The sequence below is a fragment of the Salminus brasiliensis genome, chromosome 18, assembly GCF_030463535.1.
Source record: "Salminus brasiliensis chromosome 18, fSalBra1.hap2, whole genome shotgun sequence".
Lineage (NCBI taxonomy): Eukaryota > Metazoa > Chordata > Actinopteri > Characiformes > Bryconidae > Salminus > Salminus brasiliensis.
Genome location: NC_132895.1, coordinates 14126730 through 14137711, shown reverse-complemented (window position 1 = coordinate 14137711; position 10982 = coordinate 14126730). Strand labels below are relative to the sequence as shown.

Here is a 10982-nt window from a genome sequence, read left to right as displayed (position 1 = left end):
CCAGATTTGGAACTGCCATGAATCCAGGCAACTTGGTGTGTCCTCCACAAATGACATAAAGAATTCATCCATCATAAATGCATGTAAAACTCATGGCCTCACTCACTACGTTTCTGTGATAATGGCACATCCCTCAGGTGCTTCTCAGGTCTGCCTCTAAGCTAAAACGAAGATTTTGTCTTCGGTATTTGAATGTTTGAATATTTGAGCGAAATTTGCACCTTATCTCATAAATATCTTATGAGACATTTCGTTCTTGGACAGTATAAAAGCTTGGGGTTCGGGGCTCTGGCTGAGATGGTTGTAGCAAAAGCAGAGTGGATAATGGGAGAAGCTGAGAGAAGGACACTTGCTGCTGCAGCACAGACGAGTGAACGAGGTCAATGGAACAATAAAGTAGAATTTCTATTGGCTATGGCAGGAAACATTGTGGGTCTGGGTAACGTATGGAGATTTCCGTATCTTTGCTACAAGAATGGAGGAGGTAAGCAACTGAGGCAAAGTCATTGCACTGAGGGCATTCAAATAGGCATTATTGTATAAGTGATCCCATGCACTAATACACATCCCTTACAACTACATCTACTGCAAGTATTCTATTCTGTCCTTTGTTACACTATGGTTTCAAAAGGGTTCTTTGCTTGAATGTACAGTTCCAGGAAAGAACTCTAATTGCAAGATAACTCTTACAGGTTCTGAGGGAGATTTATTGCTCATTTGAGAAGCTCTTAAGATTTATTGATCATCTGAAAAGTGTTTAAGTTTAATAAAAGCATTGAAGTGATTTTAAAAGCGATAAATCGTGCCATACATTTTTTTCTCTCTTTCTCTGTATGTATGTATGTATGTGTGTGTGTGTGTGTGTGTGTGTGTGTGTGTGTGTGTGTGTGTGTGTGTGTCAGGAACACTCTGGTGTGGGTTTGCCATAAGTATTTTACATTGTAACAGGTAAGGGGCTCCAGAGCCTGGAAAAGGCAGCTGATGCTACATTTACAGAGATACAGGAAGAATAGCATAAGTGATTCTGTGGATGGAAAACAGCCTTGGCCTAATTATTATTATTATTTTCAATATGATACTCTTTGCCTGATCATTTAAAAAAAATATTCTGAGACTTTTGTTATGAATGTAATTGAATGGCATTGCAAACAATGGTGTAATAACGAGTAGATGTGGAAAAAATAGGATGGGCTAGAGAAGGTCGGGGGAGGACTCTTCCTGAACCCTTCTTACCCTGAGAGGAATAAATGTAGAAGACTTTTGTGACCTAGTTGTGTTGATTTGATTGCTTATGTTGAATCAACTCCAACTGAATCAACTTCTTTTAGTGAAGTCATAGAAGACCAGTTTTGAAGCCATAAATAACCATTTTAAAGAAACGTGTGTGTGTGTGGGTGTGTGTGTGTGTGTGTGTGTGTGTGTGTGTGTGTGTGTGTGTGTGAAGAACCTTTTAAGGGTTTTAAAAAAGTGTATATAAAGGTTTCGTCACAATGTTCTCCTATGGCATCTCTTTAGCACCTTAATTTTTAGGAGTGAAGGTTTCTCCGAATTACTGTAGAAAACATCCAATTCCCCTCTGTTCTGTACAAATGAAGCCAAAATTGTCTTTCATGTTGTCAAATTTGCGACCAGACTGCAGTAGAGACCATGAGATTTGCCTACTCATTTGGTAGACACACCCCTTCTACAAGACCAAACGTGTCTCAGACCGCCTTCACTGAGCTGTGCGCAAAGCAAAGGGGATTCAAAGCCTAGGCTGTCAATCAATTCCTGATTGCAACCCCCTCTTCTTACAATAAAGCAGATTTAACACTGCTATGTGGGGAAATAAAAAAAATGCCAATATCAGCACAAGGGCAACTAACTGTGGGAATTAGACACTGGGAATGGAAAGGCAGTTTTGAGGGAAAAAATAGATGGAAAATGGACTGTTCTGGCATTAAAACATATGGGGCTGGGCAGAGCTACACATCATAGTGCACTGTCCATGTTTTCTAAAGTCATTGGGTTCTCTCCACACACACACACATCTCATTTACACACAAGTGTGGTGTTTAAAGAAACCACACTTGGAAGAAGGTTTGATGATTTTATAGTACCTTTATCTTTACGTGTGTATTGGTACGTGTCCACTTGTACTTATTTTCAACACATTTTGCCGTGCTGGATCTCTTGGCTCACTGCATGTGAGCGTATCTGTGATGTTTCTGAATGCAATTGAACAATCTGGAAGTAGGTATTGTTATTTATTTCATTTTTTAATTTTGACTTTTTTATCTAATTCTGGAAATCCGGATACTGCTGTTATCAGCTTTTCCTCCATTTAACCAGGCCAAATCCGATTTTTGGAACATCTAGATTGTATCCAGCCTAAAATCACTATTGAAAACCACATTTGGTTTGAAATGTGATTACAATCAGATTTGTACAGATGTGTCTAAACAGTCTGGCCGCTCAAATCAGATTTTCAAAGGTTATGTTTAGACTCTCAGCCCAAATATTATTTTTGCCATGTCTAAATTGTACCCAGTGTATCCACAAGTGTAAATATGCTGGTTTTCATGACATCATATAAGTAATTAATTAAAAACTAGGCACTTTTGTAGCTTGGCTAGGGTTAGCTTTTGGCTTAGCACAGATACCTGTCTGCCTTCCAGGGTTTTGTTTTCTCACAAAATTCTTTCAACATCCCTTTCTCGGCTAGTGCCATCAGGCAAAGTCGTGACCGCGAGGCTTGGTTTGCGTGGCAACACGAGGTGATATATATGGTCTGATATCTTGCAGAGTTTGGCCATGACCTGCTGCTCACCAGTGTTTTTGAAGCACATCTTAGAGAACTGACTACAAAAGTAACAAAAGAACCATATTCTCATATTTTGAGCATTACCGTGCCACCATCGAGGACTAGAGCTAGAATGGGGACTCAAAATTTTAGGGGCATTAATATTAATGACTGTTATGAAATTGTACATTGGAAGGAGGTGACTACAGTGTTTAAGGTAAAGGCACTGCACAGCGAAATGTGTCCTCCACATTTAACCCATCTGTGGTAGTGTACACACACACACACACACACACACACACACAGTTGGGCTCAACAGCGGCAGCTTGCCAAGCCCAGGAATCAAACCCACAACCTTGTTATCGACAGCCTGGCGCTCTAACCGCTGAGCCACCACTGCCAACAGGTTCATGGCATGGCAGTTCCATGTACCAAACTCTTATTATTCAACTATGCTGCGTTAAATACAAAGTTAGGTTTACCATTCTTTGGCATCTTCCTGCAAACTCAGACCTCAGTTATATTATTTTATTGGCCACCTAATTTTGATGCAGTGCATTTAATAATATTTTCTCTTCTTGCCAGGTATTGGTCACACAGGCTGTTTGATGGCGCTGTATAGCTGCATTTGCTACAATATCCTTCTAGCCTGGAGTCTCTTCTACCTCATATCCTCCCTGAGCTCAGAGACACAGTGGAATAGCTGTGGTAATCTCTGGAACACAGGTACAATATATGTACATGGCTGATGCATCCAAACAGGCTTACTCTGGAGGCTTTATAGGTTGGAAATATATTAATGGAATTTTTATCGAAGAAATTAAGCACATCTAATGAGAATCGTCTAATGAATAAACCTAATGGAGCTCACAGCTGATAGTAAAAAGGCAAGTCAATCGAGTGTTTTTGAGGAAGCTCCTTATCATACAGATCGAATCTTAGCACCAGCAATTAATGTGTAATGATGATGGACTCTGTGCCTTTTCTTCTGTTCTGTTGCTCTCCTTCTGTGTCCATTAGTGAACTGTGTAGAGCTCCCATCAAATAAGATCAATTGGACTGTCAGCAGGACTCAAATGAATTTCACTGTTTCTGCTGTTACAGAATTCTGGGAGTATGTATTTGCTGTTGCAACCAACAGAGTAGCTATCGATCACATTTCTTCATGTGTTTCTACAACCCGTCTCAAAACATTTCCTCTCCTGACCACCAGGCGCCGTGTGCTGGCTATCTCAGCAGGAATAGAGGTGCTGGGCAGTGTGAACTGGGAGATTCTCCTGTGTTTGCTTGCAGCTTGGATTGCATGTTACTTCTGCATCTGGAAAGGAGTCAAGTCAACTGGAAAGGTCAGATCAGACCAAATGTCTGTGGACACCCATTCTAATGAATGCATTTAGCTTACTTTAAGTTACACCCATTGCTGACACAGGTGTGCAAATGCACACACACGGCTTGTCTAGCCTCTTTAGAGAAATATTGCCAATGGAATTGGGTTCTGTGGAGCAGATAAACATGAGCCCATTGGCAACATGCCTGATGCCAGGTATAGGCTATGAGGCTATAAAGTCCCCCAACATTGAGCTTTGGAACAGTTGTGATCTATAGTAGAGACAGTTGCCACAATGGAAGCAGAATAAACTTTTTTGTTAATACCCTTGATGTTGGAAGAAACAATGAATGCACAGATGTCTCAATACTTTTGTCCATATAGTGTACAAAAAGTGAAAAATATGGTAATACAAAAAATATAAAGAATAAAGATTACAAGCAATGACATTGATGTTCTTGTTCAGTTGGCAAACCTGGTTATTTAACTTTACCATCTGTAAAGTATTCTGTTTAACAATTGCTTGGATACAATGCTTTCATTTGGATCCTAAATACTGTAAATTTAGAGGCTTCATTTGCTGATTGATTTTTAATCTTTTTCAGGCGGAGTATTTTACTGCCATTTTTCCATATGTGATGATGTTACTATTGCTGTTAAGGAGTCTAACATTACCCGGAGCTCTGTATGGTGTACAGTATTACTTGTATCCACAGCCCTCACGCCTTGCAGACCCACAGGTATAGCCACTGTCGCTGTATGTAAAAGCAGTGTACTGTTAGGCATTTTGCATTATTTGACTTGTGCTGAAACTCTTGTTTCTACGAGTGCATTAAAACATCCAATCTACTGCTGTTCTTCATTTGAATATTTAATGCCCCCAGGTTTGGATTGATGCAGGCATGCAGATTTTCTTCTCCTACAGTTTGGGAGCGGGTAGCCTGACTGTTCTGGGTAGTTACAATCCTTACAAAAACAACTGCTACAGGTGAGCAGACCAGCGAGAGAAAAGATAAGAGCAATGAGGAGCTGAGGGGTAAAGTTACAATGAATATTAAATAAACTCTTGATGTTTGCCTGGCCTTGTAGAGAAAGCATTTGGCTGTGTGTGGTGAACAGCTGTATCAGTGTCATAGCTGTATTTGTGGTCTTTTCAGTTCTTGGCTTCATGGCACAGCAGCTGGAGGTTGATATTGAGAATGTAGCTGAGTCAGGTGGGTTTTTCCACACACACACATTTTCAGAAACTCCTAAACCACATTTTGCCTCTCCATGCTCTGCCCACAGATGTATTCTAATCAATTATTGTTTGTGCTGGACAAAAACTTAATGAAGCACTGGTAATAAGAAAATCATTGTAATGAGAAACTGTGGTGCACAAAGCAATTATGTCCAACATACATTTATTTAGCTTGTGATTATTTCAAGTGATAATTTAATTAGTATTTGTGTGAAAGGTCACGCTGCTAAGACAGATCAGGTTGAGACTTTTGTGTGTGATTTTTAGGGATAAACATTTACTTGATAGGGTAAGCAAAAAGTGTACTTGATTGATCTTTGCTAACCAGCTACAGGAAGTCAAAAACAATGGTGTAATGGATCAGAAAACTCAGAACAGACATGGATAAGATAATTTTTTGGATCAGTAAAAAATAAAGAAGCGAGACAAATGTGAGACTTGTGAGAAATGTGAGAGATTTTATTCTGACACAATCATGTTTGTTTGTATTAGTGACTTTTATTCTGACATGGTCTGTTTGCTCATTTGTAATAGTGACTCATTTTTGCATGATCATGTTTGTTCATTTGTATTAGTGACTTATATTTTGACGGTAATATTCATTCTGTTGTTGACTTACTTAAAGATTTCTCATTTTTACACTCAGCCATGTGTCCATATGAGACTCCCACACCTCACACTAATAGAACTCTGCTCTCCACTCACACACCAGAGTGATGTTGCTGCAGGTTTGTGGCTGTGCTCAATGTGGCACAATGTTCATATACCGTATCAGTTTTATTCACAAGGTTTGTTCATGTGACAGACAGCTGCTCAGTCTGTATGTTTTAACTGCAGCTTTGCATCCAGAGTGAGGGATTTATTACTGTCAAAAGTAGCAGCGGCTATGGTTAAAGTTTGACAATTAATCCGCAGTTCACACGCATTCTGAACTGTAGATTCGTATGGATCACCACTAGTTAATATCATAATCTACGTTTCATTTTCATTGAAATGAATTTAGTTAAATGTTTTAATACAAAAAAAAAATGGACTGATTAACTGTTTTATCCATAACAGACATTGTTCAGAGCTGTAGTTGGACTTTGTTTTGAGAAAAGAAGGAAACTGCAGGGAGATATTGTGTATTCCAGTGTTTCTCAGTGCAGTCCTCAGGGCCCAGGGACCAGATCCAAACACACCTGAACCCAGCAATTTAAAACTCTAAATACATGTTGCAGGTGTACTGGGAGCGAGCATAGAGCAAAAATATGGATGACACTGGTGTGCTGTTTCTTACTAGTCCACCAAAATCATATTTTGCCATAGGCCTACTGCAAAGATAACATGCAGATTAATTCTACAGCAAATGCGCTCTGTAAGCTTTCGCATGCTTACAAATTTGAAAACATTAAAAAATTATAACCAGTTATGATGTAGTACAGATTCATTTTTATTTATGTTGAATTAGATATTTGGCAACATGGGTGGAGCATGGAGAGTTGCCTGAACATTCCACAGGTGAAATGTGACTAAATTGTGTTTTTCTCCAAAGGTCCGGGTCTCGCGTTTATAGCCTATCCTCAGACAGTAGCCAGGATGCCACTGCCACAGCTGTGGGCAGCCTGTTTCTTTCTCATGCTGGTTTTATTGGGCCTAGACACACAGGTAACGCATGAGCTGTTGGAGTAGAAACTAGAGATGGAACAAACAGTGTTTTTGAGACCGATACCGATTGCTGATCGTCTTTGAGCACAATCGACCAATCACTACTGATTGTGGGCGGGTCTGGATGCCACAATAACCTTTCTAGGCAAACTTGGTAATACCTCATTGGCAGGGCTTTTAGTAATGTTCTGCATTGTCCCTTTAAGATGAAATGTACTTTACTTTTTGGAATTAACCACATTTAACAGCTATAGTTCTGTTGTGTTCTGATTCTCACTGTACTGGGCTGAGTGATGTACCGTTAGTAGTATTAAAAGTCTTTACTCTGCTTCTCCAATGTGGCACAACAGTTTAGCAAATTTGAGTTGGAGGCAGATACAGTAATAAAACTGACAGGCTGGCAACATTCTGTCACAGAGCACACAAAGAGCAGGGATTTCCTCACTGCTTTAATGTGTTTCTGCAGCCGTAAGTGAGCTCCGTATTGCTATTCAGGGGTAGGATGAGGAACTGCAGGGTCCTGTGACCTCATGCCATACTGCAGCAACTTACAAAATATAGATTATATGATCTTATCAGCTTTGATCCTTCCATCTCTAGTAGAAACTTTAGTACATTTTAGCAGGACTGCGTAAAAATGGGATTGTTCTTCTGTTTTGCAGTTTATGTCAATTGAGGTAGTGATATCATCAGTGAGTGACATGTTCCCGACTGCGCTGCGAAAGCCCAAGAGAAGAGAGTTTTTCCCGTTATTCTTCTGCACTGCCTGCTTCTGCTTTCAGATTCTCATGACAACTCAGGTAATAATATAAACAATCGGAATCAAAAGACTGTACAAAGCAACACAGTTTGTTCTACCAGTTTATTAAGAATAGTCACATTTACATCATGGCATTTGGCTGATCCTCTTAACAAGATCGACATAAAACCTATTCAAACCAACAAGTATGATTTTTTTTTTTCAAATGAAAGAACAGTGTGGTGGGACCTTCCACACCAAATCCAACATGTTTATGCCTTCTGTTCTCAGTAAACAGGGCTAAATACTCCATAGCTCTCATAAAAGTCCACTCATTCTTTTTCTCTGCTCCCTGTCCGCTTATTCTCCTGCTTATTTCCCTTCTCCAAACGAGGGCTCATTTGGGGAAGCTTTTGTCCATGTGTGTTTTTGTGGAAATTAACAGACTAGGATGACAAACTTTAAAAAACAGCTTCCGAAAGTCTCTATAAAATTCTCACCATCATTCCCCAGCCTTTCAGCTCTGCTCCACCACATTTTTCATTAAACCTCTGCATTTTTATAGTCGGCATGTTGCTTGACATGTAAACTTTTGTGGGTTTTATTGTTGTTGTTCTTTCGTGTATGAACAGGATGAGCTGTTCTGCTTGTCTTGCTTGTTCATTTGTTTGGTCTGCAACCATGACAATGGAGCTCTGATTGGTCAGCCTGATTTTAACGCATTCATATAATGCAGAAAATAGAGCAAGCTCTAATTGAACAAAATGTATGCAGCGTCGCAATGCACCAGTTTCAATAGTTCACTTTTTTTTTTATACATAATTTTTTTTTTGGTGTGAACAGGCCTTTTTATATTTTGAGTCATGTTCTTCAGTTTGGCAAATGTAACATTCCTGTGCAACAAGTCTTATTGATATAGAAACTAGTCTGCCGGTAGTCTGCAAGGTAGTTTGGCATTTATTGACTGAGAGTGCAGCTAAATTAGTTAGAGCTGTTTAACATTTAGCAGTTGCTGTTTATGTGCTATGCTGTATTCCTTCAGGTCCTCCTGCTTCCTCCCAGCTCCTCTTTGGCTAGCCACTCTACCTACAGTGCTATTTTTCAAATAGGCTATACTGCTAGGAGACCAGTGGATAGTGGTTGTGAAGAATATACTATTTAATAACTGCTTATTATAAAGCTTTCTTTTCTTTGTGCTCTCCTCTGCATGCTTACTCTTCATGGGGCTGTTTGAATCCTTGGTAATTGGCTGGGTTTTTGGTACATATTCTTTGTTCATTGTCGAATGACTAGTTGTATGTCAGTTACACGCCAAATTAATAAATCCCCCCTTTTTTGAATGACACTTAAATCAGGGGCTGATCTCATGTACGATGTGATCGAGGATATGTGTGATAAGCGGCCAAGTGCTTTCTTCAGATTCTGCTGGCGATATCTCACCCCACTGATGTGCCTTGTAAGTTGTTTATCCAAAGACATGCCCACTATGTGTTGAAGTGAGGTGAATTAAACATTGTCCTTCTCCTTGTCATCATCATCATCATCAGTCTCTCTCAGGCATCTTCCTTATTCTCATTGAACTCTTAATTTGCCTTCAGGGGTCTTTCATCTTTTACATGGTGAGATATCAGCCTCTCCGATATAACCGTGTTTATGTATATCCTGACTGGGCCTATGTTCTTGGATGGTTCATGAACGTCTCCTCTTTAGTCCTCGTCCTTGCATGGAGATTAGCAAAGCTTTTCACCCATCGAGGGACACTGAAACAGGTGAGGTAACACCAGCCAGGCACTGTTCGTGACGTCCACTGTAACACAGTGTTACAGTGTACCAACTCGTCCATCCATGCTCCAGCCACAAATGTGTTCTTACATTATGAAGGTCAAAATTGGGATCAACTTTTGGTTGTAATGGCACATGTATTTATACCAAACTGTCACAGTACGAACGTCATAGTTCAGGGCATGCAGTCAGGCAGAGAATACATGGTATGGGGTAAACGTTGGCTAAAGCATCCACAAAGTGGATGAAGCTCAATGAATGTTGTGCAAAACCAAAGGTCCACAAGCATGAATTCGACCCAGGAGCTTAAGCTATAACCTTCTAACAAGTAAAGTTTGGATTTGCATGGTATTGTGGGAAATTATTTAGAAGTATCACTATGGTAACTGTTGTCTCCCTCCTCTTCATCCTTCTTTTTCTCTCTCTTGCTGCTCTCTTTATCACTTACTGTTCTGTTTGCAGTGAAATGACTGACAATTAACATGGGTTGCTGGACAGTTGTAGGGTGGATGGGGGGGGGGGGGTTCTATACAACACTAGGTGGAACAAACTGTGGCTTTTACATGCTTCCAAAGTAATTGCAGTAGATTTCTGTATTTTTAGGTTTCTTCTACAATTTTATACTAAGTAGAATGTTTTTTAAACTTAGTCAGGCCTGACAACAGTTGCTGTGGATGATCACACTTATGGTAGAGCATGAATAGGTCAACTATGTTTACCAAAAGGAAAAGTAGTACAGAGTTTTTTCCTGTTTAGAAAAGAAATGCTTCATCTGTTGTTTTTTTCTTTCCTAGCAGCATTTTGCGAGTCTGTGCACTCCAGACGACAAACTCCCTTTGACGCGAAAGCAAAGAGTGGAGCTACAGATGCATGAGATTTAAATCCAATAAGAAGACTTTTGTTGTATGTAAATACGGCGGTTGGATAACGTGCAATTTCTTTATAGCTGTGATTAACTGAAAACCAAATCTCTTTTCATGCTTTATCCATATCAGCCTAGTGCATTTACAGCACATTCTGCCTGTATATTGTGCCACAGCAGACAGCTTAAATTTGCCATTTCATGAAAGCAAATTGTTCTAAAGCTTATCACAGATGATGAGTTACTATAACAACTGGCGCTTTTTACCGGGTCCTTTTTAATCTCACTGGCATTAATTAAGACTGTGTAGTTAAGGAGCCTGAGAACCAAATTTGCTCTAAATTAAGAGGAGCAAATTATTATTGGGGAAAGGCTAAATGTGCACTCTTAAATATTTCATTGTCGCTTAAATTGCTTTTTACAACACAGCTCGGAAGATAGCCCCTCCTTACTGCTAAAGACTGCTAGAGACTCTTCCCTCTTCCTGCAAGACATAATTTGTCAAGAAAAAAGAGCAATAAAAGGCTGAGAATGAAGAGAGTGTGGAAAATGTCCCATAAGCCGTGTCTCAGGAGAGATGCAGACTCAGGACAAGCTAGGCTC

General features: G+C 39.8%; 1 protein-coding gene across 1 annotated transcript; it reads left to right on the top strand.

Annotated features, from left to right (window-relative positions):
• Window positions 1-297: 297 nt before the first annotated feature.
• Window positions 298-10398, top strand: LOC140539747 (sodium- and chloride-dependent GABA transporter 2-like). The gene is made up of 16 exons (XM_072662506.1): window positions 298-493; window positions 801-841; window positions 1633-1669; window positions 3368-3508; window positions 3803-3896; window positions 3996-4128; window positions 4715-4849; window positions 4994-5097; window positions 5199-5323; window positions 6884-6996; window positions 7659-7796; window positions 8368-8375; window positions 8916-8995; window positions 9091-9191; window positions 9334-9504; window positions 10315-10398. The coding sequence occupies exons 1-16, from the start codon at window positions 298-300 to the stop codon at window positions 10396-10398; spliced, it is 1701 nt and encodes a 566-aa protein (XP_072518607.1).
• The last annotated feature ends 584 nt before the right edge of the window (window positions 10399-10982 follow it).

Excerpts from the sequence above, each read along its gene's own strand:
- LOC140539747 (XM_072662506.1), top strand. The coding sequence starts at position 298 with ATGGTTGTAGCAAAAGCAGAGTGGATAATGGGAGAAGCTGAGAGAAGG. Across the intron at positions 1,670-3,367 it reads GAGATTTGCCTACTCATTTG|GTATTGGTCACACAGGCTGT; the intron begins GTAGACACACCC and ends TCTTCTTGCCAG. Across the intron at positions 6,997-7,658 it reads TATTGGGCCTAGACACACAG|TTTATGTCAATTGAGGTAGT; the intron begins GTAACGCATGAG and ends TCTGTTTTGCAG.